We start from the raw sequence: 27432 nt of genomic DNA on the forward strand, positions 1-27432 counted from the left end.
GAGATGAGGAGAAACTTCTTCATGCAGAGAGTTGTTAACCTGTGGAATTCGCTGCCGCAGAGAGTTGTTGATGCCAGTTCATTGGATATATTCAAGAGGGAGTTAGATATGGCCCTTACGGCCAAAGGGATCGCGGAGTATGGAGAGAAAGCGGGAAAAGGGTACTGAGGTGAATGATCAGCCGTGATCTTATTGAATGGTGGTGCAGGCTCGAAGGGCCGAATGGCCTACTCCTGCACCTATTTTCTATGTTTTCTTTGAAAAATCACTACTTTGGATTTTAGTCTTTCAACTGTTCCCATCAGTTATGACATGCTCAACTGTAAGATTTACGGTTACATGATTAAGCGATGTAATTTAATTTGGGTACACCCTTTTAACTCTTCTCATATTTGCCATCCTTTTGGCATTTGTGAGAGATGATAGCTAAATTAATACTGACTAAGCAGAATTGGTGTGCCATTGGATTGAAACTATTGAAAATCATGTTAGAGGCTTTACAACAACAACTTGTATTAATATAGCACCTTTAACGTAGTAATACGCCCCAAGGAGCTTCACTGGAGTTTTATGACAAAACAATAAATTTGACACGTAAGAAGAAATTATGGCAGATGACCAAAAGCTTGGTTGAAGAAGTAGGTTTTAAGGAGAGTCTTCAGGGAGTTCCCGAGCTTGGGGCCCAGGCAGCTGAAGGCACGGCCACCAATGATTGAGCAGTTATAATCTTCTGCCCAAGAGGGCGGAATCACAACTATGACAAAAATAAGAGTATCATCCATTAGTTTACTGCAAAACTGGACTCCAGAAAATCTCTGCTGGGAGTTGTGTTGCAATCTTTTTAAATGCTTTGTGTAAACAAGCTATTTCATTTGTGTCGGCCATAGGGTGTGGTGAATTGTATGATGGTTATGTTTTCTTCAGGAAACCCTCGGTGATCTATAGTACAGTTTATAATTTATTGAGGATTTAATTTTGTGTTTGGAATGCTGGACTTTTTAAATTAACATTTTTTTTTATATTGCAATTTGAATTTGATACCCAGATTTAATGTACTAAGTTTAAAAAAAAAAATCCATTTTATATTATTATGAAAAAGAACAAAGTAAAACTAATAACTTGAAACAAGGAGAAAAATCATGAAAAATTAGTGCTATGAATACAGTAAGTTTTGAGATCCCTGGGATTTGTCAAAAGCTTTTCATCACTTTCTACACAGTAGAGTTGGATCTGAGAATAGTTCGAATGGTAGATACTTTGGCATGATGATGCGTAAGCAGATTTGTTGATTAACTAGCAGGTATCTAAACAGACTTTGAAAGCCTTACAGCTGTGGCTCAGTTGGTAGCACTCTCTCCTCAGAGTCAGGAGGTTGTAGGTTCAAGTCCCGCTCCAGAGACTGAAACACAAAATCCAGGTTGTCATTCCTATACAGTACTGAGTGAGTACTGTGCTGTTGAAAGTGCCATCTTTCTAATGAGACGTTCATCCAAGGCCCTCTCTGGTGCACGTAAAAGATCCCCTGGCAGTATTTCAAAGAAGAACAGGGGAGTTCTCCCTGGAAGAACAGGGGAGTTTTCCCTGGTGTCCTGGCCAATATTTATCCCGCAATCAACATTTATTTAAAAACAGATGATCTGATGGTTATTAACACTGCTGTTTGTCGGATCTTGCTATGTGCAAATTAGCTTGCTGCATTTCCTACAGTGCAACAGCGGCAGTACTTCATTGACTGTAAAGCACTTTGGGATGTCCTGGGATCATGAAAGGCGCTATATAAATACAGTTCTTTCTTGCTGGATCAGTTGTCATTATAATTGCAGATCTGCATTTTAAGTGTAATTGCTGTCAAATGCCTTGTCAATAAAAGTGCAGTAGCAATTTAGAGTAACTGTGCAGTTTTGAAGTGCTGTTGTGTATTATTTAAGTACAAAATCATTTGTTCAATATAGATGCATGTAGGGAAGAGAGGTTAATATCACATTATCTCTCCACACAATATGGTCATAATTGTTGAATTGTATTACCTATTGTGCTTGGCATTGCAGCACTTGAACATTCCAAATATGTACTGTGGCGTCACATCTACAGAGGGTTGGTCATGTGTTTCTCCTTGTGTACGTTGAAGTAGAAATGGCAAACGCAAAGGATGCCATTTAGACTTGTTAACATTCAATGTTACATTCTATGGGCCCAAGTTTCGAGCCGCGCCTAGAACGACGCAGTCCCGACCTGGACGCCCGTTTTTCGCGCCACAAAGTGCGCCTAAAAAAACCCTTCGTATTCTCCAACTCCCTGCAGGTCCTCTGGCCCTCGGCGCAGCGCAGCAGGAGCTGTAGGGGACGGAGCCAGGTCCCTGCGCTGAAAACAGTGCCGGGACTTCTGCACATGCGTGCTACAGTGGGCGCGCAAGTGCAGTAGCTCCAGGCGCCCGAAACTGTGTGGGAGGGGCCCGAAGCATGCAGCCCCTAGCCCTGGCCGAATGGCCTCACTGGGGCTGCGTGAATGAGGCTCCTCCCACGGCCAGCTCCTGCTTCCTCCCGACCCGACTCGACTCCAGCTTCCCGGCTCCGGACCCGACCCGACTCCCGCTCCCCCCATCCCCCCGACTGGACCCGACCCGACTCTCGCTCTTCCCCCCCACCCCCTGACTGGACCCGACCCGACTCCCGCTCCCGCCCCCTCCCCCCCGCCCCGACTGGACCCGCTCCCCCCCCCCGCCCCCGCCCCCGGACTGGATCCGACCTGACCTCCCTCTCCCCGACCTGACCTCCCTCTCCCTCCCTCCCTCCCTCCCCCCGACCTGAACCAAACCGACCTCTCGACCTCCCACCAACCCCCGACCCGACCCAACGCCACCTACCTGTAAATCTGGTGCTGGGGACGGGCCCTGCCCGAAGTCTCGGGCCCGGCCCGTTCAGCCTCCCTCCTCCTTCTCCTCCCCCCCCCCCCACCATCTCCTTCTCTCCCCCCCCCCCCCCCATCTCCTTCTCTCTCTCCCCCCCCATCTCCTTCTCTCTCTCCCCCCCCATCTCCTTCTCCCCCCCCAACATCTCCTTCTCTCCCCCCATCTCCCCTTTATCTTCTCTCCCATCTCTTCCCCCTTCTCCTCCCTCTCCTCTCGCTGTCAGAAACACAGACACTGACAGACAGAGAATGAGAGACACACACAGAGAGATAGAGACACTGACCGAGACACACTGTGGTGGGGGGTGGGGGGCTTTCCCAGCACGCTGTTGGAGGGTTCCCGGTGCTGCAGTCGGTAAGTAGAAAATGTTTTATTTATTGATTTAAAAATTTTTTATTTCTTATTAATGTTTTTTGATTGATTTATTGATGTATTTATTATTGATGATGGCTCTTTATTTGTAAAACTGAAGTGTTTAATGTTTGTAAACTTCCCTTTAAACCCCCCCCCCCCCCCCCCCCACCATTCCCTACGCCTGATTTGTAACCTACGCCTGATTTTCTAAAGTGTAGACAAGGTTTTTTCGAGCGTACAAAAATCTTCACTTACTCCATTCTAAGTTAGTTTGGAGTAAGTTTTCACTGACGAAACTTTGAAAACAGGCGTAAGTGGCCGGACACGCCCCCTTTTGAAAAAAAAATTCTGTTCCACAGTGAAACTGTTCTAACTGACTAGAACTGGAGCAAACTAAATGATGAGATTTCCGATTACTAAGATACTCCATTCTACACCTGTTGCTCCTAAAAATCAGGAGCAAATCATGTGGAAACTTGGGGCCTATATGCCGGTATTGGTTATGTTAAATATTTCATCAAATGCTTTGCTTAACTCTTGTAATGGTGCAAAATTATATTGTAATGTGTCCAGTTTATGATAGTTCATGTTTAAAATTGCTTTTGAAAACAAATTTAAAGGTGTGCCTCAGGATAATTACGAGAGAAGTATTTAGCTGCCAAGTAAATTTAATCCTGCAAAAATAAAATTGGGATGAACTGCAAAAATGCTGTCTTTTGTTCTCTTTGATACATGTAAATGCACAGAAGAGCAAAATACATTAGGGATATTGATTCTGTTTTTTGTGGACTCATCCAGGGAGGTGGCTTGAGTTACCATAAGAAATTAAGCTTTGTTTTCATGAGAGGTTTCACCTAGCAGGTTTTTCCTGTTTCAGTTTGTTATCTGAGTACTGACCTAATTCACTGCTTTATCAAGGTCATGTTTTATTCAATGCAAGAAAATGGAAAATTTGGCAAGAGGCACAGTGCTTGTGTTGAAAGGGCATCATGTAGTGCACACGCACATGCTTTGTCTTTCTTTCTCCCTCCCCCAACCCCAGTCCTGCTGAAAACAGAAAGAGATAAGCATGGTGAAAGATTATTGTTTGTTATTCAGAACTCTTCTGGAATTAATGGTATTTGCGACATCATGTGATTTAATTCCAAACTCTTTTACAGTCTTCAGGGATGTTCAAAATAGTGAAACACTGATTTATATAAACCAACCAGATCAAGCCAGCCTATAGTATAAACATTTTATGTACTTAGTTTAAAATTTTCTTTTATGACAAATACCTTCACATCTTTACCAAACATTACAATGTATTCTCTTTTGACACATTGGTCCATGGACAACCTTCATCATCATGGGCAGGCCCTCGGAATTGAGGAAGACTTGCTTCCACTCTTAACATGAGTTCTAAGGTGGCTGAACAATCCAATATGAGAACCACAGTCTCTGTCACAGGTGGGACAGATAGTCGTAGAGGGAAAGGGTGGGTGGGACTGGTTTGCCGCACGCTCTTTCTGCAGCCTGCGCTTGATTTCTGCATGCTCTCGGTGATGAGACTCGAGGAGCTCAGCGCCCTCCCGGATGCACTTCCTCCACTTAGGGTGGTCTTTGACCAGGGACTTTCAGGTGTCAGTGGGGATGTTGCTCTTTATCAGGGAGGCTTTGAGGGTGTCCTTGTAGCATTTACGCTGCCCACCTTTGGCTCGTTTGCCGTGAAGGGGCAACCCTATACACCAAATGATTGACCACTAACCACAGTACTTAGTGGTATGCAGAGGATAAACGAATGGGAGATAAAAAAAAATCAAGATGATAAAACTTTGATATGAGATTCCTTCTCTCCCACTCACTCTCATTTCTAACTTTGATTTCGAAGATTGTGGTATAGGGTATTTAATTTTGACCAACTGTTTGCATTGTATATCATCACTTCAGACTCGTTATTAGGATGACTATTTTAACCTCTGTCCTGCTGACAGGAATGAATGCTTAAGTTTAGTGACGTTTTTGTCCTGGAATATTAATGTTTTTTTTCATTTTAGGAGTTGTTGGGTGTGTTTTGCTACTGACGAAGATGATCGGACAGCGGAATGGGTGCGGCCTTGCAGGTGCAGAGGATCCACTAAATGGGTTCACCAAGCTTGTCTACAGCGATGGGTAGACGAGAAGCAAAGGGGCAACAGTACAGCCAGAGTGGCTTGTCCACAATGTAATGCTGAATACTTAATTGTCTTTCCAAAACTAGGTAAGGTTAATAAAGCACAGTTCAATTAGTTTACTATAAGGGACTCTCAAAGGTCATATTTTGTTTGTTGCATCATGGGGCCAGAAGTGGGAGCGGGGCACTGTGGCGGTCACTCGCGGGACGGAAGTGGGGCCGGGACGGAGGGGAGAGCCGCTGCGAACTCTGCATTTATTTTAGTTAGGTTCACTGGGCCACCAGGGAGGGCTTCTGCTGGGCCAGTGGCCTGGCACCTAAGAGAGGTGTTGGCAGCCCGGTCGAACCCGGGAGCATACTTGTCAGGCTGCCTGGCAGTCAGCCAACAAAAAAAAATAACATGGTGGCTGCGGCAGTGCGCACTCCCCTTTAAGGGGGGTCATCCCACCATTTCACACAGAGTACACCGGGGGCATTGCCCGGTGATGGGGCCGCTCCCGCGGGGCAATTTCGTGTAAGGGGCAATTTTGCGAGGCAGTGGGTCCCGCCAGATGGTAAACGGTTGGCGTGTGCACGCCGCGGCGGGAGAACTGGCGGAGCGATCCCGGACATCGCTCTGCTCCTGTGGAAGGGTAATTTCTAGAATGGCGCCATTCCGCCTCGTGGCTGCCGCTTTCCGGCGGTCAGAGGCCTTATCGAAAGATGCAATTTCATTCCCTTAATCTTGGAAAAAAAAAATCTTTCTCCCCCCCGTTATTTGAATTATAAATTATAGATTCTTCCCCACTCACCCCACAAGAAGAATTGAATGCATAACTTGATGGTGTTTTAAGGTTTTGTCCTCTAGTTGGTTAATGTAAATTTAGGTACCCAGTCAGATAGTTTAAACCAAGAAGGTCCAACTTATCTTGATGTTTTTGAATCTACTGCTATGCAAAACACAGCAACTCCTACAGTTTCTAGGCGTGCACATTCCAAAATTAAACATTTTTGATTTAAGGTAAGTGAATTGACTGAATATTTGGACAGTTGAAACATAAAACTGATCAGCTTCTTTTACTACCCTTTAACCCGGTGGGAATGTTTTTAGTCTGTACCCTACCCATCTTGTGCTTAAATATTTTCCATTGCTGACCGTTGTTGTATTACCAACTTTACTGTCTAATTTATCCGGACTAGGTCCTTTTTTGTACTTCTGAAATTTGCTATTTTGAAGACCAACCTCTTTTTTTTGATTTGTGTTTTTTTTTTGACTCTGTTCCAGTTATAAACTAATTATAATTGGCCTCATCACTTTTTGTTGTTGCTAGTTTTATTGAGCATTCTTGTCCAATTAATTTTCAACGTACCTGTATTTTTATAGTACCATAACTTAAGCACCCTCTAGTTTTTATGTGACTTCAGTGTTCAAGGTCAAATGTTCACAGTACATGCTGTTGACCACATGACACCTGAGTATTCTTGTGTTTATCATCAGCTTGATTTTACAGTTGAATAGAAACTCTTGCATGTTCCTGAATGTCACTTTTACAATCACTGTCCTTTGTTTAACTTTATTGTTTTAGCTCTCTGGTGTTAGACTGCCAAAGTAAATAATTTGTCTATTTCCATATTATTCCATAGAATCATTGATGTTTACAACACAGAAACAAGTCATTTAGCCCAATGTGTCTGTGGCAGCTCTTTGCTAGAGCAATGCAAAACTTATCCCATGATATTACTCTCTCCCTTTGTAGCCCTGTATCTTACTCTGCTACAAGTATTTATCCAATTTCCCCCTAAAAGATGCAGTGGTTACTGCCTCAACCGCATCCATGCTCCAACCACAGAATCTGTTTTGGGATGTTCTCTTTGTGGTCACCTTGATTTTGTTATCTTGGGATTTATTTTCAATCCATATTCTAAACTTGTCTGATTTCCCATCTTAAGGATTTTGTTCTTTTGTAACTACCATCAGTACTGTATCATTGGCATACTTCGGGTTTTATCACTTTTCCATTGATAAGCCCAACCTCTAACTCATCCAGACTTGCCCATAATAAATTTAGAGAATGTGTTGAAAAGGTTGTGTGACCTAATGCATCCTTGTTTCACTCCTGTTATGCTCTTTGTCCATTTCAGTTCCGACTGCTCCATGTTCTGCGTAAGGATCCATTCTCCCTCCATGCTTGTAGTTGGGGTCCTTGGATATCAAACAAGCCTTGACTCATTTTCTGTTTTGTGACTCTGCAGTGTGCACAATTGTAGCTCCCTTATCATCTCCCAACACGACATTAGCTAGTCCATCATAAAATGCCCATGGAATGTCATTTAAGCTACTCACTTGAGAAATTTAAAGCCATGAGGGGAACCCCCAAAAATTGTTCACCGTTATAACGCCCAAGGGCTTTAATTAAAAGATGACAGCAAAAAAACACTTCTGCGTATAATAATCTTTGGTTGATTTCCATGCAATTTCTTGATTTCCAAAATCTACTTTGCCAACCTTTTTTAAACAGTTAAGTAATCCCTAGAATTTGGTCTATTTCACTCCAATTTGTGTAACATTAGAAGTTGATGTGTAATGCTCTTTATAATAGACTGTAAATAAAAACCAACTGCTATTTCCTCCACCCAAATAGAAATCCATTTTTGCAATCTGTAAATATAGTTAAATATTTTGTTACTGAGGAATCATATAATCATTTTTTAAATGTACAAGTCCTTTATTCTATTGTTGTACTCGTAATTCAACTGGTTGATAAAGTTTTCATTACTTGTAACCCTAATGAGATTTCAGTGACTTAATAAGATTTCAGGAACTTAACCTGTGTACTCAAACTCATATTTTTACCACTCAAAAGTATACCATAATAAAGTTGTCTAATGGATTATTTTAATTTATCTCACATATTTCAAGGTGTAGTTCTACATTTCATTTTGCTATTGGATTAAATGTAGGTTTGCTGCTATTTGACTAAGGTAGAAGATGTGCTTGATTTTAGATGGAGTATAGATAATTGCTAAATGGCATTATTTGTCTTTACTTGCGTAATGAGTATGCCTTTCTACAAGATTATTTTGCTGCTGCATAATAGCCAGAAGATGAAAAGAAAAACTGATTCTCTTCATGACAGCAGTGTTCAAATCCAATTTTGCTCTTTCCTCCTTGCTCCCTTTCCAAGATCAGAACAGCACTATTTCAGCAATAACAGACAATATTGTACTCAATATAGATGTAGAGCACATCAGAAATTGCTTTGCAATTTATGTTTCAAAAATCTTGCATTTAAGGGTATCTATGTACCCAGAATATTGTAGGTAATTCAGATTTCAAGTATTTAGTTTGGTTATGCATTAAAGGTCATAAAAGCCTCTTTATGGTTCCTGCTGTTCCAAACCAGCTTTTCAGTAACATGATGTTCAAGGTCAAAGATACAAAGCTTTGTTCTATAAATACCTTGATTGCGTCTGCTGCAGGCAAATCATTGTGTGACTTGTAAAAGGTGACGATTGTAGTTGTTCCATTAAGTAGCTTAATTGAGAATTCATTATTTGTATCGATACTTTTATTTAATCATTGATGCAATAAAATGCTTTCAAACAGTAAACCACTGAGATATTGATGGTAATTTTGAACAAAATTAGATGATGCTTCTGATAATTTAGTACCCTCAGGCGGAAATAGTATTTAAATACTCGTGCTTTTGAGATGCAATGAGCCAATTTGTATGAGCTCGTTTGGGACAGTGCAACTCTATTCGTGTTCACACTGGCTGATTCTGGGTTGTTATTGGCTTGATTGAGAGTGATTTTTTTTTTGAGGGGTTGGAAGGGTATCAAGTTCACATATAAGAACATAAGAAATAGGAGCAGGAGTAGACCACACGGCCCCTCGAGCCTGCTCCGCCATTCAACACGATCATGGCTGATCTAATCGTGGATTCAGGTCCACAAACCTGCCCGCTTACCATAACCCCTTATTCCCTTATCGGTTAAGAAACTTTCTGTATCTATATCTTAAATTTATTCAGTGACCCAGCTTCCACAGCTCTCTGAGGCAGCGAATTACAACGCTCTGAGAGAAGAAATTCCTCCTCATCTCAGTTTTAAATGGGCGGCCCCTTATTCTAAGATGATGCCCCCTAGATTTAGTCTCCCTAATCAGTGGAAACATTCTCTCTGCATCCACCTTGTCAAGCCCCCTCATAATCTTATACATTTCGATAAGATCACCTTTCATTCTTCTGAATTACAATAAGTAGAGGCCCAACCTACTCGACCTTTCCTCATAAATCAACTCCCTCATCTCTGGAATCAACCTAATGAACCTTCTCTGAACTGCCTCTAAAGCAAGTATATCCTTTCTTAAATATGAAAACCAAAACTGTACGCAGTATTCTAGGTGTGGTCACACCAATATCTTGTATAGCTGTAGCAAGACTTCCCTGCTTTTACACTCCATCCCCTTTGCAATAAAGGCCAAGATTCCATTGGCCTTCCTGATCACTTGCTGTACCTGCATACTATCCGTTTGTTTCATACACAAGGACCCACGTGTCCTGCTGTACTGCAGCATTTTGTAATCTTTCTCCATTTAAATAATAACATGCTCTTTTATTTTTTCTGTGTAAGCAGACTCCCAGTTCCAGTTAAAGAAAAGCCTGTGTGTACAGGGTCCCTTGTGTTTCAGCCAAAGATTGTACTTCTGCACCTCCTGTAGTATATTGGGTGCACTTGAAGCATGGAAATACTTTGAATCATTTTATCCAGTTCTTGAGTGGAAAAATAGTTGAATGTAGGGCAAACAGACCTTTGCACTTGGTTGAAAATAATATAGCCTATCATGGGATGCATTAAGCAGGTTTCTTTTCAATTTATGGTAAAGGCAAGGAGCCGCTAATGTCCTTAGGAGATCAATCTGCTGACCCTAGGGGACTTGTTTCTTTGCTAGCTCACTTGGCGTTACTTTCCAAGTTTTCCTCAAGCTTGCTTGATAAGCTTTTAGAGTTGAATTTTTAGAACGGGTTTCTTTGAGGAGAAAGTGGAAATCCTGCTTGAGGGCTTCAGGAACGGCATCACTGCATCATGTGACTGGTCCCTGATCGATAGGCCGAGGTCAGCTCTTTATGGGTCATGCTGGGTCCTCATCATGCCAGTATCTAGTCAGCAGAAGAGGCTTCTCTTAAACACACTGGTCCTATCCAGACACATGACTTCTCTCGCTCTTGACTCATCCCAGGATCTCTGAGGGGTGTCAATTGCTTTTATGGCAATTGTGAGGAGATTACATTAGATGTTTAGGCCAGTTTGCCTTCTACATTTTGAGCTCAAACAAAAATAGGGATATGTTCGTTCAGATATTCGGGAAGACCCTAGAGTTTGTGTCCACGGGTCCAGCCAAAGTCAGCAGCCCAGATCAGTAATGGATCAGGTTCTCTGGAAAATACTAGCATTTCTGCCCTATTCTGTAATTCAAATCATTTAAAAAAAAAAAAGATACGCAACATCATTCTGAGAGGCTAGCTGGCTGTGGTGAACCTCAAGGATAACCGGTTCTTAAGAGTTCCAATTTCAATAGCCAGTTACAAGCACCGAGTTCAATCCTGCAACCTTTCCCCAGTCACAGTATTTTCACAGCACTTGCAAGCCGATACTTTAAGGATTGGCGATGTTGCAATCTGAAGTTTTTAAATACCATTTTTCTTTTTAACAGTCATCCCTGAGAATGGACCATGTCTTCTAACATCAGAAGCTGTACCTTTTACAGAGTCTGACCTTGCAACCTGGTATTAACAATTATGCCTAATTGATGTAATCTGCAAACTAGACTTTACGTAGACTGGGTGGGGGGTGCGGTTGCTGCATTTGTGTGTGTATGTGTGTGTATCTCCCACAACAAAAGCTTGGCTCTTATTGGAACACATTTGTGTTTGCAGGAAAAGACAACACTACCGTGACCTAATTCATACAAACAATACTTTAGACAATAGTAATTTCCAATATATAGTGCCTTTACATACAATATTCAGCACAGAAACAGTCCATTTGGTTCAACCAGTCCATGCTGCCATTAACATAGAAAATGTCTTAAAACATTTAACTTTGAGGGAGGGATAGGATGATGGATTAGACTTGGCCATTCTGCGAAAATTGGGAGAGATGATCAAAAGCTTGATTGAAGAGATTGGTTTTGAGAAGTGTCATGTTTCAGGATTTTAAAAACATTTTTTTCCCACAAAGAATTTGGAAAATAAGTTAATTTTAATGTTGGGTTTTAAAACAGTGAATTTGCAAATTTAAAAAGAAAGGCCACAGGCATTTGGAGAATGTATATTAAAGCCAGACATTCGTACTGTTATGTAGGACGATTAAGAACAGTAGGGGAGACATTGGGATAGAAATTGGCATGCATTTCCCCCCACCCCCGCCCCCTCCCCAGCCATCTTCCAAACACAGAACAGGCACACAGCATACCACTTTAGTAGTGGGATGACCTGCATCCATTCTACTTGGGTATTGGTCCTACTGGTAAATTAGTGGGGGCCTTTTTTAGGTAAAACAGTAAATGGGCTCCTTGAATATATAATAACAGGCCTAGCGCTAATCGAGGACCCCCTTTAGAAATGTTGACCCATGAGCTGGCCTGACCCGCTCAGGAATGTTCAGCAGGCCCGGCAGCCGCTAACCAAAGGTCGGTTTTGGTTTCTTTTTATCCCATTGTGTCATTCCAGGATCTCCCAGCAGTCACCCCATAAGAGGTTGGAATGTCCCTTCCTGTTGAGCTTTGCACAAAGCTAGTTTCAAAGGAAGGGTTTGTGATAAAAAGTTTGTATAGCAGCTAATCTGTCCAACCACTGGATGAGGGAGAGTCAGGAACTAACCAAGAAAGCACATCGACTTGAAATGTTAACTCTGTTTCTCTTTCCACACATGCTGTTTGACCTGCTGGGTATTTCCAGCATTTGCTGTTTTTATTTCAGATTTCCAGTATCCTCAGTATTTTGCTTTTGAATTTGTTTTTTAAATTTTGGTCGGGAGTTCCAGAGACTTAAGGTCAAAGTGTCTGAAAGCTCTGTCACCCCTATTGAGACAAAGGGAAGGGGTGATGCACAAAAGAGCAGAATCAGAAATATGTGCAAGTTGATGTAGGCTGCAAGAGTTGGAAGAGAGTGTGGAGTGATTTGAAGATGAGATGAGAAATGTAAATTTTATATGTTAGGAGCCAGGAAACTAATTTAGATCAACAAGGACAGGAGTATGGATGAACAGGCCTTAGAGTGGGACAGGATGTAGGCAGCTAAGTTTTGAATAAGTTGAAGAGCTTCACTGATAGGCAAGGTATCACCTGCGATAACCTTCAAACCTTGAAACACTGATAATTTGATCTATGACTCAATGTAACCTGCTTTTGTATTAGTGTTCAGCTGCTGGCTCCTGTGGTATGGACCTTGTGTAGCTGGCAACAATGTCAAGATATACATACCAGATTTATTTTTGGCACTGGTAGCCTGGAAATACCTGTTTTTTTTTAATTGCTGCTGCTTCCCGACTGCTGATTTTCCTGCGGCCAGTGAATATTTTGTTCCAGCAGCACATTTTAGCAGAGATGGCATGACGCACTAAGTTGCACGTGAAAATTGACCAAAATCAATTGACCTAACCCTACTATGGATACTGCAGAGTTTTTCCACCCTGTTCCTTAAAGCATTAGGTCATTCTTGGTATGTTTCTACAGATATCAGTATCTCTCTGGTCCCTTGGTGAAGTCAGCTTTTATATGCGATCACCTTGCTATTCAATTATGGGGATTCATCATAACTGAGCCCAAGCTATTCTCCCAATGTCCACACATACGTGTTTCCCAGGAAGAGGGCATGAATCAGCAACAAAAACCTTGGTTTTTTTCATTGCTTTCAAGCCCATGGCATTGATACCAATTCTCATGGCTGGGATGGCTAAAGTTTCCTCACTCAGAACATTGCAAGGAACAAATAAACATTATTTTATTGGAAATAAAATGTAACCATAATTCTCAGAAAAGGTTTTATTTTAATTTGAACAGGATTATACTTTGCGCAAGATCAGTAGATTTGCTGACTTCGAGGTTGATGAGACCTAGTTTTGAAATGGATCTTTGAACGTCACAAAAATTCTGTTTTATATCACTTTATGGTACAGTCGCTTCAAAACTATTTATTACCATAAATAGATAGAAGACGAGTTGTTTTTTTCTGAAACCTGATTATAACCTGTATTTCTTGCATAAGTATATATGGTTCTGTAGTTTAGTTCCACTCCAGCGGGATGCTTGTCAACTGTGAGGTGGAGCATGGCAGCGAGGAAGATTGAGAAGAGGGTTGGGGTGATGACGCAGCCCTGCTTGACCCTGGTTCAGACGTGGATTGGGTCTGTGATGGATCCGTTGGTAAGGATCACGGCCTGCATGTCGTGGAGCAGGCGGAGGATGGTGACGTATTTTTTGGGGCATCCGAAACAGAGGAGGACGCTCCATAGATCCTCGTGGTTGACCGTGTCAAAGGCCTTCAACCTTCGCCGCTCCATGCCAGGTCCAAGACCACCCCAACCTCTGTTGTCGAGCTACATTACGGGACAACGCCTGTGTCTGTGCACATACAGAGGCTGAACACGTCATAGTCGACGTATTTACTGAGGCGTACAAAAGCATGGGCCTTATGCTAAACATCAGTAAGACCAAGGTCCTCCACCAGCCTCTCCTCGCGCACAGCACTGCCCCCCACCCCCCAGCCATCAAGATCCACGGTGCGGCTTTGGACAATGTGGACCACTTCCCTTATCTCGGGAGCCTCTTATCAACAAGAGCAGGCATTGACAACGAGATCCAACACCGCCTCCAGTGCGCCAGAGCAGCCTTCGGCCGCCTGAGGAAAAGAGTGTTTGAAGACCAGGCCCTCAAAACTGTCATCAAGCTCATGGTCTACGGGGCCGTAGTAATACTCGCCCTCCTATATGGCTCAGACATGTGGACTATGTACAGTAGACACCTCAAGTTGCTGGAGAAATACCACCAATGATGTCTCCGCAAGATCCTACAAATCCCTTGGGAGGACAGACGCACCAACATCAGCGTCCTCGTCCAGGCCAACATCTCCAGCATTGAAGCACTGACCACACTTGATCAGCTCCGCTGGGCAGGCCACATAGTTCGCATGCCAGACACGAGACTCCCAAAGCAAACGCTCTACTCTGAACTCGTCCACGGCAAACAAGGTGGGCAGCGGAAGCATTACAAGGACACTCTCAAAACCTCCCTGATAAAGTGCGACATCCTCAATGACACCTGGGAGTCCCTGGCCAAAGACCGCCCTAATGGAGGAAGTGCATCCGGGAGGGTTCTGTGCTGCTCGAGTCTCGTCGCCGAGAACATGCAGAAGTCAAGCGCAGGCAGCGGAAGGAGCGTGCGGCAAACCAGACTCCCCGCCCATCCTTTCCTTCAACGACTGTCTGTCCCACCTGTGACAGAGACTGTGGTTCTCGTATTGGACTGTTCAGCCACCTAAGAACTCATGCTAAGAGTGGAAGCAAGTCTTCCTCGATTCCGAGGGACTGCCTATGATGATGATGATATATGGACAAAAAAATGTCATCTTTCCAAACACTTTATGTAAACAGCAGTGACGGTGTTATGAAATATTACATTTGTAACCGTAGCAGACAAATACTGTACTTAATAAATATAGATAGATATATTAGATATTCATATATACACGTGGAGTTTACATTGGATTCTCTTTTTATATATGTATCTATAATTAAAAGTCTTTGTATTGTATGCATTTTCTGTAAGTGGCACGTTTCCTGTAACACTTTTTTCTCCATCACTATAAACCACGATTGTTATAAACCAATACATCCTCAAAATCCGAGCAATTCACCGGGCTAGTTAGTTATAATATAATTGTTCTACCAAAAGCTGTGAAGGCACCATTCACCAACTGATAATCATACTCCATCCACAGTGCCTCTGACAATCAAGGATAAGCTAGATAAAAATGGCCTGGGTTGAAATAACCTTTTGTTAGGAAGAAATCTTACCAAATTGGGAACATAAGAATTAGGAGCAGGAGTAGGTCATCCAGCCCTTCGAGCCTGTTCCGCCATTCAATAAGATCATGGCTGATCATCGACCTCAACTTCACTTTCCTGCCCGATCCCCTAGAGTCCAAAAATATATCTATCTCTGCCTTGAATATACTCAAGGACTCAGCATCCACAGCCCTTTCAGGTCAAGAATTCCAAAGATGCATAACCCTGAGTGAAGAAATTCCTCCTCATCTCAGTCTTAAATGGTTGTTCCCTTAACCTGAGATTATGTTCCCTAGTTCTAGGTGTGCCAGCCAGGGGAAACATCCTCTTGGCATCTACCCTGTCAAGCCCCCTCCGAATCTTGTATGTTTCAATAAGATCTCCTCTCATTCTTCTAAACTCCAATGAGTATAGGCCCAACCTGCTCAACCTTTCCTCATAGGACAACCCTCTCATCCCAGGCATCAATCTAGTGAACCTTCATTGCACCGCCTCGAAGGCATGTATGCCCTTTCTCAGATAAGGAGACCAAAATTGTCCACAGTACTCCAGGTGTGGTCTCACCAAAGGCCTGTACGATTGTAGTAAGACTTCCTTACTCTTGTACTCCAACCCCCATCTAATAAAGGCCAACATGTTACCAGTGCCATGTGCTAGTCAGAGTAGGAATCGCAGGATAGCGCAGATGAATACGTGGCTTGAGCAGTGGTGCAGCAGGGAGGGATTCAAATTCCTGGGGCATTGGAACCGGTTCTGGGGGAGGTGGGACCAGTACAAGCCGGACGGTCTGCACCTAGGCAGGACCAGCACCAATGTCCTAGGGGGAGTGTTTGCTAGTGCTGTTGGGGAGGAGTTAAACTAATATGGCAGGTGGATGGGAACCAATGCAGGGAGACCGAGGGAAACAAAATGGAGACAGAAGCAAAAGACAAAAAGGAGATGAGTAAAAGTGGAGGGCAGAGAAACCCAAGGCAAAAAACAAAAAGGGACACTGTACAGCAAACTTCTAAAGGGTCAAAGGCAAGCCTGAAAACTCGGTGCCTCAAGGCGAGGAGTATTCAGAACCCAGGAGAGGGCTCTGAGCTAGTTAGAGTGCGTGAGAGCGCAGATGAACAGGACCCCAAGAAAGAATGCAAAAAGCAGGAGGCAACAGAGCAGAGTAGCACTGGTGTAAGTGTAAACCACAAGGTGATAGGAAGGGACAATATGTATGAATATAAAGGGGCTGCAGGAGGGGTCAAAACTAAAAATCATGGTTTAAAAACTAGTATTAAAACACTACCTAAACGCATGCAGCATGAAATAAAGTAAATGAGTTGACGGCACAAATCATTACAAATGGGTATGATTTGGTGGCCATTACAGAAACGTGGTTGCAGCGTGGCCAAGACTGGGAATTAAAGATACAGGGGTACAATTCAGAAGGATAGACTAGAAGGGAAAGGAGGTGGGGTAGCTCTGTTAATAAAGGATGATATCCGGGCAGTTGTGAGAGATGATATTGGCTCTAATGAACAAAATGTTGAATCATTGTGGGTGGAGATTAGAGATAGTAAGGGGAAAAAGTCACTGGTGGGCGTAGTTTATAGGCCCCCAAATAATAACTTCACGGTGGGACGGACAATAATCAAGGGAATAATGGAGGCATGTGAAAAAGGAACGGCAGTAATCATGGGGGATTTTAACCTACATTTAAATTGGTCAAATCAAATCGTACGGGGTAGCCTGGAGGAGGAATTCATAGAATGCATACGGGATTGTTTCTTCGAACAGTATGTTACAGAACCTACAAGGGAGCAAGCTATCTTAGATCTGGTCCTGTGTAATGAGACAGGAATAATAAACGATCTCCTCGGACAAGATCCTTTCGGAATGAGTGATCACAGTATGGTTGAATTTTTAATACAGATTGAGGGTGAGGAAGTAGTGTCTCAAACGAGCGTACTATGCTTAAACAAAGGGGACTACAGTGGGATGAGGGCAGAGTTGGCTAAAGTAGACTGGGGACACAGTGGCACAATTGAGGAACAGTGGAGGACTTTTAAGGAGCTCTTTCATAGTGCTCAACAAAAATATATTCCAGTGAAAAAGAAGGGCAGTAAGAGATGGGATAACCAGCTGTGGATAACCAAGGAAATAAAGGAGAGTATCAAATTAAAAACCAATGCGTATAAGGTGGCCAAGGTTAGTGGGAAACTAGAAGATTGGGAAAATTTTAAACAACAGCAAAGAATGACTTAAGAAAGCAATAAAGAAAGGAAAGATAGATTACGAAAGTAAACTTGCGCAAAACATAAAAACAGATAGTAAAAGCTTTTACAGATATATAAAAGGGAAAAGAGTGACTAAAGTAAATGTTGGTCCCTTAGAAGATGAGAAGGGGGATTTAATAATGGGAAATGTGGAAATGGCTGAGACCTTAAACAATTATTTTGCTTCGGTCTTCACAGTGGAAGACACAAAAACCATGCCAAAAATTGCTGGTCACGGGAATGTGGGAAGGGAGGACCTTGAGACAATCACTATCACTAGGGGGGTAGTGCTGGACAGGCTAATGGGACTCGAGGTAGACAAGTCCCCTGGTCCTGATGAAATGCATCCCAGGGTATTAAAAGAGATGGCGGAAGTTATAGCAGATGCATTCGTTATAATCTACCAAAATTCTCTGGCCTCTGGGGAGGTACCAGCGGATTGGAAAGTAGCTAATTTAACGCCTCTGTTTAAAAAAGGGGGCAGACAAAAGGCAGGTAACTATAGGCCGGTTATTTTAACATCTGTAGTGGGGAAAATGCCTGAAGCTATCATTAAGGAAGAAATAGCGGGACATCTAGATAGGAATAGTGCAATCAAGCAGACGCAACATGGATTCATGAAGGGGAAATCATGTTTAACTAATTTACTGGAATTCTTTGAGGATATAACGAGCATGGTGGATAGAGGTGTACCGATGGATGTGGTGTATTTCGATTTCCGAAAGGCATTCGATAAGGTGCCACACAAAAGGTTACTGCAGAAGATAAAGGTACACGGAGTCAGAGGAAATGTATTAGCATGGATCGAGAATTGGCTGACTAACAGAAAGCAGAGAGTCGGGTTGGAAATCGGTGGTGGTGTGCCACAAGGATCGGTGCTGGGACCACAACTGTTTACAATATACATAGATGACCTGGAAGAGGGGACAGAGTGTAGTGTAACAAAATTTGCAGATGACACAAAGATTAGTGGGAAAGCGGGTTGTGTAGAGGACACAGAGAGGCTGCAAAGAGATTTAGATAGGTTATGTGAATGGGCTAAGGTTTGACAGATAGAATACAATGTCGGAAAATGTGAGGTCATCCACCTTGGAAAAAAAAACAGTAAAAGGGAATATTATTTTAATGGGGAGAAATTACAACATGCTGCGCTGCATGGGGGTCCTTGTGCATGAATCCCAAAAAGTTAGTTTGCAGGTGCAGCAGGTAATCAGGAAGGCGAATGGAATGTTGGCCTTCATTGTGAGAGGGATGGAGTACAAAAGCAGGGAGGTCCTGCTGCAACTGTACAGGGTATTGGTGAGGCCGCACCTGGAGTACTGCGTGTAGTTTTGGTCACCTTACTTAAGGAAGGTTATACTAGCCTTGGAGGGGGTACAGAGACGATTCACTGGACTGATTCTGGAGATGAGGGGTTACCTTATGATAGATTGAGTAGACTGGGTCTTTACTCGTTGGAGTTCAGAAGGATGAGGGGTGATCTTATAGAAACATTTAAAATAATGAAAGGGATAGATAAGATAGAGGCGGAGAGGTTGTTTCCACTGGTCGGGGAGACTAGAACTAGGGGGCACAGCCTCAAAATACGGGAGAACCAATTTAAAATCAAGTTGAGAAGGAATTTCTTCTCCCAGAGGGTTGTGAATCTGTGGAATTCTCTGCCCAAGGAAGCAGTTGAGGCTAGCTCATTGAATGTATTCAAATCACAGATAGATAGATTTTTAACCAATAAGGGAATTGAGGGTTATGGGGAGCGGGTGGGTAAGTGGAGCTGAGTCCATGGCCAGATCAGCCATGATCTTTTTGAATGGCGGAGCAGGCTCAAGGGGCTAGATGGCCTACTCCTGTTCCTAATTCTTATGTTCTTATGCCATTTGCCTTCCTAATTGTTTGCTGTACCTGCATGCTAATGTTCTGTGTTTCCTGCACGAGGACATCTAAACCTCTCTGAACACCAACGTTTAATAGTTTCTCACCATTTAAAAAAAAAAAGAAGTCCATTCTAGTCTTCCTACCAAAGTGAATAACCTCACTTAATACTCTATCTGTCACCTTATTTCCCACTCAATGTATCTATTATCCCTTTGCAGGTTCTTTGTGTCCTCCTCACGGCTTACTTTCCCACCTAGCTTTGTATCATCAGTAAACTTGCATACATTGTCCTCAGTCCCTTCATCGAAGTCATTAATATAGATTGTAAATAGCTGAGGTCCAAGCACTGATCCTTCCAGCACCCCACTAGTTACAGCCTGTAACAGGGAAAATTACCTGTTTATCCATACTCTCTGTTTTCTGGCCGTTAACCAATCCTCTATACATGCTAATATATCACCCCCAACCCCATGAGCTCTTATCTTGTGCAGCAATCTTTTATGTGGCACCTTATAAAATGCCTTTAGAAATCCAAATATACTGCATCCACTAGTTCCTCTTTATCTACCCTGCTAATTATATCCTCAAAAAACTTTAATAAATTTGTTAAACATGATTTCCCTTTCATAAAACCATTTTGACTCTGCCTAATCATGTTCTGATTTTCTAAGTACCTTGTTATCACTTCCTTAATAATGAATTCCAGCATTTTTCTGATGACTGATGTCAAACTGGCCTGTAGTTCCCTGTTTTCTCTCCTTGAATAGCGGGGTTCTATTTGCTACCTTCCAGTCTGCTGGGACCGTTCTAGAATCTCGGGAAATTTGGAAGATCACAACCAATGCATCTACTATCTCTGCAGTCACATCTTTTACAGGACTAGGATGTAGGTCATCAGGTCCAAGGGATTTGTCGGCCTTTAGTCCCACTAGTTTCTCGAGTACTTTTTCTCTACCAATATTAATTACTTTAAGTTCCTCACTATTATTAGCCCCTTGGTTCCCCACTATTTCTGGTATGCTATTTATGTTTCTATTGTGAAGATAGGTACAAAATATTTGTTTAAAGTCTCTGCTATTTCCTTATTCCCCATTATAATTTTGCCTGTCTCAGCCTCTAAGGGACCAACGCTTCATTTTGCTACTCACTTTTTACATATTGATAGAAGCTCTTGCAATCTCTTTTTATATTTCTTGCTAGTTTACTCTATTTTCTCCCTTTTTATCTTTTTTTCATCAGCCTTTGCTGGTTTCTAAAGCTCTCCGAATCCTCACGCCTACTTCTATTCTTCGCAACATTATAAGCCTCTTCTTTTAATCCTTAATTTTTTTCGTTAGTCATGGATGGATCACTTTTCCCGTGGAGTTTTTATTTCTCAATGGAATATATATTCGTTGAGAATTTTGGAATATTTCTTTAAATATTTGCCACTGAAGTGTTTCAATGAACTCATTTTGAATTCAAAATGGGGCGGTGTTTGTACTCTGACATTATGCCAATATTTTTTGAATATTTATTTTAAAAAAAATCTCTGCCAATATCTTTTTACATAAATGTCTTGTACCTGTAAGGTATAGTGTGATCAACAGGCAACGTACCCAGATTGGCTGCACCCATCAAGATAACTGCAGGCTCTGGAAATACTCAGTAGCAATGACTCTGGGAAATTGTCTTTTTAGGGTCTATGCTATTAGAGTGCCAGATGCTGAGCTGTGCCATCTGTTGCAAGGAGACTATGGGCTCAATTTTGGCCAGGAGTTGTTCCATTCTTTTTGGAGTTACTTGATTTTTCTGGCGTATCTTAAAAATCCCCATTTTGCACATTCAATTTGCGCCAGTGTAAGTGAGTTAGTTACAATTTTTTTTAGTTTAGTTTAGTTTTTTCTCAAAAGGGGGCGTTACCAGCCATCTATGCCAGTTTTGGCCATTTAGGCCACTTTGGCCAGCTAATATTTACTCCAAATCTACTTAGGCCAGCGTGTGGCCATTTCAGGAAACCCTTGCAGAGAGTTAAGAAATCAGTGCAGGTCGGTACATCGGAGGCCATTTAGCCTGGGATAGGGGCGGGAAGGGAAGCGGAGAGGACCTTCCCCTAAAGTACCAAGACTTACAAAGCACTAATCAAAGCACAAAAAGTAATAAGCATTCAAGAACAAATAAAAAATAGAAGGAAGTGGAGAGGACCTGCACCTAAAGCACCAAGACTTACAAACATTAACAAAGCACAAAAAGTAATAAACATTCAAGAACAAATTAAAAATAGAACTAAGTCCTACCTTCATCTGAAAGCTTGGCCCAGGAAGGCAGCCGGCTGGCCGGTGTGGGAGGCCACGCGGCCTGGGATAGATGCGGGACGACAAAGCACCGGGAGACCACTTGGCCAGGGATAGCGACTGGAGCAATTGAACTGTCGACATCGGAGCGCACACAGGCTACAGGAAGCAAACTCACCGGACAGGCTGCAACAGGCTGCAGCAAGGGCAAAACACAAGCAGCTACTTCAACAGCGAGCCGGCCGGTGCGGGAGGCCACTCGGCCTGGGATAGGTGCGGGATGACCGGGAGACCACTTGGCCAAGGATAGGGGCGGGAACTGCCGACATCTGAGCACACACAGGCTGCAGGAAGCAAACTCATCGGACAGCAAAACACAAGCAGCTACGATTCTTTTTAAAAATGGCCGATTGCCAAATTACTGCACGTGCGCGGACAACACGGCCTGACTTCAATGTGCATGTGCAGACCTCCCGGCACTGTTTTCAGCGCAGGATGATGGCTCCGCCACCAACTCGACTGGCCACGCTGCGCGATGATTGAGGAGAGGCCAGACAGGGCCAAAGCGGGGAGTGATTTTTTTTCGGCGCACTTATGAATGGAGAAAAGCGGCGCATCTCTGGTAAGTGCACCGAAAAAAGGGGTGGGCCAAAATTGAGCCCGAAGTTATTATGCAGCATTAGGCTGGTGCATCAAATGATGAAGATGAGCAGTGCCCTAAAACTTGGCAAGCTCTTCAGCAGGTATATTACAATGCTCATATATAGTGATGGTGCTGTGGAGTAGCACAAAGGGTCATCCTCCTCACACAAAGTTTATGCAGCACCACCTCCACCTCAGCTGCTATCAAGCAGTGGTCACATGCTGGGTTGCTCTGACATTTGCCAGTAGTCTTCATGCCGACACTTTGTGTTTCATTTCCCTTCATTTTTGCCGAAGAATTCTTCATCTTCTCCCTCTTCAGCCTTGGTAATGGAGTGGGATGGTGATCTTATATGAAAAATATTGTATTTCCTGCAAGTAGCAAAGCTAGTCAAGGCCATCGATGAACTGTTGAAGCTCATCACAGTTCCATGAAATATCAAACTGAAACTTTGGGCCAAAGTTTCCGTCCTCTGGAAAAACGGTGCATCTCCATAAGGTGCGCCGACTTTCTGGAAGAAAAAGGGCGCCGAAACTTACCTTGTGATTTTCCGGTCTCCTCAGGACGTCTTCGTGCTCAGCGTGGCGCAGCACAAGGGGTCGGGCGGAGCCAGGTCCCAGCGCTAAAAACAGTGCCGGGACCTCTGCACATGTGCGCTAGAGTGCGCGCGCATGTGCAGTAGCTCCAGGCCCCCGAGGTTGCAGTGGGCAGGGCCCGACCCTAGCCCTGACCAATTGTGCTCACCGGGCGAAGATTGGACTGGACCTGCCTCCCGTTCGGCCTCCGCCCCTGCCTTCTCCTCTCCAACCTCTCCTCTCCAACCCCCCCCCCGCCCGTTGGCGTCGGGGCCCGCCCGGCATCTCGCTGGGGATGGGCCCCGCCTGAAGTGTCGGCGGCAGCCCAGCCCGGTCCGTTCAGCCTTGCCCCCTCACTATACTCCCCCACTTCTCTATTCCCCACTAAATATATTCAAAAAGGAGTTAGATGAGGTCCTTACTACTAGGGGGATCAAGGGGTATGGCGAGAAAGCAGGAATGGGGTACTGAAGTTGAATGTTCAGCCATGAACTCATTGAATGGCGGTGCAGGCTAGAAGGGCCGAATGGCCTACTCCTGCACCTATTTTCTATGTTTCTATGTTTCTACCCCCCTCTCCTTCATGTCGCCGGCGGGGCCTGCCCGGCATCTCGCTGGGGGCGGGCCCCGCCCGAAGTGTCTGCGCGGCCCGACCCGGCCCGTTCAGCCTCAGCGGCCCGGCCTGTTCAGCCTCTTCCCACTCCTCTTCTCACTCCCCCTCCTCTCCCTCACTCCCCCTCCTCTCCCTCACTCCCCCTCCTCTCCCTCACTCCCCCTCCTCTCCCTCACTCCCCCTCCTCTCCCTCACTCCCCCTCCTCTTCCTCACTCCCCCTCCTCTCCCTCACTCCCCCTCCTCCCCCTCTCCCTCCCTCCTCCTTCCCCTCTCACCACCCTCCTCTCCCTCCCTCCCTCCCTCTCCCTCCCCACCCCTTCCTCCCTCCTCCTCTCCCTCTCCCAATCCCTCCCTCCCTCCTCTCCCTCTCCCACTCCCTCCCTCCCTCCTCTCCCACTCCCTCCTCCCCTCCCCCTCCTCCCCTCCCCTCTACTCTCTTCCCTCCCTCTCCCTCCTCTCCCCTCCACTTCCCTCCCACCCCCCTCTCTCCCCCCACCACTCGCTGTCAGAAACACAGACACTGACAGAGACAGACACTGGTTGATTTATTGATTTATTTATCATTTATTATTGATGATGGCTCTTTATTTGTAAAAGTGAAGTGTTTAATGTTTGTAAACTTCCCTCCCATACCCGCCCCCCCCCCCATCTTTCGTTCCCTACGCCTGATTTATAAGTGTAGGAAAGGTTTTTCTGAGCGTACAAAAATCTACACTTACTCCATTTTAAGTTAATTTGGAATAAGTTTTCGCTGTCTAAACTTTCAAAACAGGCGTAAGTGGCTGGGCACGCCCCCTTTTAGAAAAAAAAATCTGTTCTAAAATGAAACAATTCTAACTGACTAGAACTGGAGCAAACTAAATGCCGAGAATTGCAATTTCTAAGATGCTCCATTCTAAACTAGTTGCTCCAAAAAAATAGGAGCAACTCGGACCGAAACTTGAGCCCTATGGGCCCAAGTTTCGGGCCGCGCCTAGAACGGCGCAGCCCAGACCTGGACGCCCATTTTTCGCGCCACAAAGTGCGCCTAAAAAAAACTTCCAGATTCTCCGGCTCCCTGCTGGTCCTCTTGAGCCTGGCGCGGCACAGCACGAGCTGTGGGGGGCGGAGCTAGGTCCCTACGCTGAAAACAGTGCCGGGACCTCTGCACATGCGCAGTAGCTCCAGGCGACCAAAACTGTGTGGGAGGGGCCCGAAGCACGCAGCCCCTAGCCCTGGCCGAATGGCCTCACTGGGGCTGCGTGCATAAGGCTCCTCCCACGCCCAGCTCCTGCTTCCTCCCGACCCGACTCGACTCCCGCTCCCCCGGACCCGGCTCCGACACTAACCCGACTCCCGCCCCCGGACCAGACCCCACCACCCCCCCCCCCCCCCGGACCCAACCCAACCTGACCTCCCTCCCCCAGCCCCCGACACGAACCGACTCACGCTCCCTCCCTCTCCCCCCCCCCCCCCCCGCAGACCCGACCCGTGCTCCCGACCGCCCCCCCCCCCCCCCCCCCCCCCCCCCCCGGACCCGACCTGACCCGACCCCGACCCGCGCTCCCCCCAATCCAACCCAACGCCACCTACCTGTAAATCTGGTGCTGGGGACGGGCCCTGACTGAAGTTCAGCCTCTCTTTTTTCCCCCCCCCTTTCTCCTTTCTCCCCCCCCCCCCTCTTCTCCTTTACCCTCCCCTTCTCTTTCCCCTCCCCTTCTCCTTTCCCCTCCCCATCTCCTTTCTCCCCCCCAATCTCCTTTCTCCCCCCCCATCTCCTTTCTCCCCCCCTTCTCCTTTCTCCCCCCCTTCTACTTTCTTCCCCCCTTCTCCTTTCTCTCCTCTCCTCTCCCCCCCTTCTCCTTTCTCTCCTCTCCTCTCCCCCCCTTCCCCTTCTCCTCACCCGCCCTTTCCCCTTCTCTTCTCCCCCCTTCCCCTTCTCCTCTCCCTCCCTTCCCCTTCTCCTCTCCCCCCCCTTTCCCCTTCTCCCCCCCCTTCCCCCTTCTCCCCCCCCTTCCCCTTCTCCTCCTCCCCCTTCTCCTCCTCCCCCTTCTCCTCCTCCTCCTCCTCCTCCTCCCCCTTCTCCTCCTCCTCCTTCCCCCCCCTTCTCTCCTCCCTCCCTCCCCCTTCTCCCCCTTCCCTCTGCCTCCCCCTGCGTCCTCCCCCTCCCCTCGGTCCCCTCGCTGTCAGAAACACAGATACTGACAGACAGAGAGTGAGAGACACACACAGACAGACAGAGAGATAGAGACACACTGGCCGGAGGGGGGGTATCCCAGCACGCTGTTGGAGGGCTCCCGGTGCTGCAGTCGGTAAGTAGAAAATGTTTTATTTATTGATTTTTTAAAAAAAAATTATTTCTTATTAATTTTTTTGGATTGATTTATTGGTTGATTTATTGATGTTTTTATCATTTATTATTGATGATGGCTCTTTATTTGTAAAACTGAAGTGTTTAATGTTTGTAAACTTCCCTTTAAACCCCCCCCCCCCCACCCATTCCCTACGCCTGATTTGTAACCTATGCCTGATTTTCTAAAGTGTAGACAAGGTTTTTTCGAGCATACAAAAATCTTCACTTACTCCATTCTAAGTTAGTTTGGAGTAAGTTTTCACTGCCGAAACTTTGAAAACAGGCGTAATTGGCCGGACACGCCCCCTTTTGGAAAAAAAAATTCTGTTCCAAAGTGAAACTGTTCTAACTGACTAGAACTGGAGCAAACTAAATGCCGAGAATTTGAATTTCTAAGATACTCCGTTCTACACCAGTTGCTCCAAAAAATCAGGAGCAAATCAAGTCGAAACTTGGGCCCATTAAGTGGTCTCAATGGATTCTAAAGTGACTCCTCCTCATCGCTGCTTGACTGGATTTGCTGATTGATAAAATCATTCCCTTTTTAAATGCTACACATTTTCAGTCTATTTTGAAATATACATTCGCTTTATATTGTCACAGTCCCTTTAGGAGGAAGCAAAACATCACTGCTCATTAGTTGTTTGGTTTATTTATAGATTATAATACTGAGCCTTTTATAATATAATTCTGATATTTTTGTTTTGAGGATGCAGCTCATGCTTTTTATTAGCTTGATTGATTTTGGTCCAGATTTACAGGACCCAGGTTTCCGCCCCCTGTAAAAATGGCGCACCTCCATAAGGTGCGATGACCTTCTGGAATAAAGAGGGCGCCGAAAACTTACCTTGTGATTTTCCGAGCTCCTCAGGATGTCTTCAGCCTCAGCGTAGCGCAGCACAAGGGGCAGTGGGGTGGAGCCAGGTCCCGGCACTGGAACCAGTGCTGGGACCTCTGCACATGCACGTTAGAGTGTGCGCGGATGTGCATTATCTCCTCGCCCCCGAATCTCTGCAGGCTAAGTGAAGTTATTGTAAAGGCATAGGTGGTTTTTGTATGGAGTTCTTTTTTAACTTTTGGTATAATCGTTTAATGCAGAAATGTGTGAATTCACATGAGTGAAATGTATAAGAAGTTTGTAATGAGATGTGGAAGGTTAGGGTTTGATCGGCCTGGAATACTGAGCTCAGAACTGTAAAGCGTTTTGAGTCCCCGAACATCGTAAGTGTGGTTGAAGTACTCTCTGTTATGTGTATCTTTAAGTACTATTTCATGTATACTATTTGCCTGATCTATGAATACTTGACCTCAACATTTCAAGAACATTATTGAGTTTTGAAGAATTGATTGAACATCTAATCGTAAATGAATTAAGTGTGTTATACTCAGGATGTTCACCCCCCACCCCCG

General features: G+C 44.7%; 1 protein-coding gene across 1 annotated transcript in view; it reads left to right on the plus strand.

Moving 5' to 3' along the window:
• marchf5 (membrane-associated ring finger (C3HC4) 5) overlaps positions 1-27432 on the plus strand; it is a 171590-nt gene that overhangs the window by 62924 nt on the left and 81234 nt on the right. Inside the window, exon 2 of the mRNA XM_070876813.1 lies at positions 5299-5501. Coding sequence (XP_070732914.1) covers positions 5299-5501 — 203 coding nt within the window. The remainder of the gene's footprint in view (positions 1-5298; positions 5502-27432) is intronic.

This window comes from Pristiophorus japonicus, chromosome 3 (assembly GCF_044704955.1).
Source record: "Pristiophorus japonicus isolate sPriJap1 chromosome 3, sPriJap1.hap1, whole genome shotgun sequence".
NCBI classification, from domain to species: domain Eukaryota; kingdom Metazoa; phylum Chordata; class Chondrichthyes; family Pristiophoridae; genus Pristiophorus; species Pristiophorus japonicus.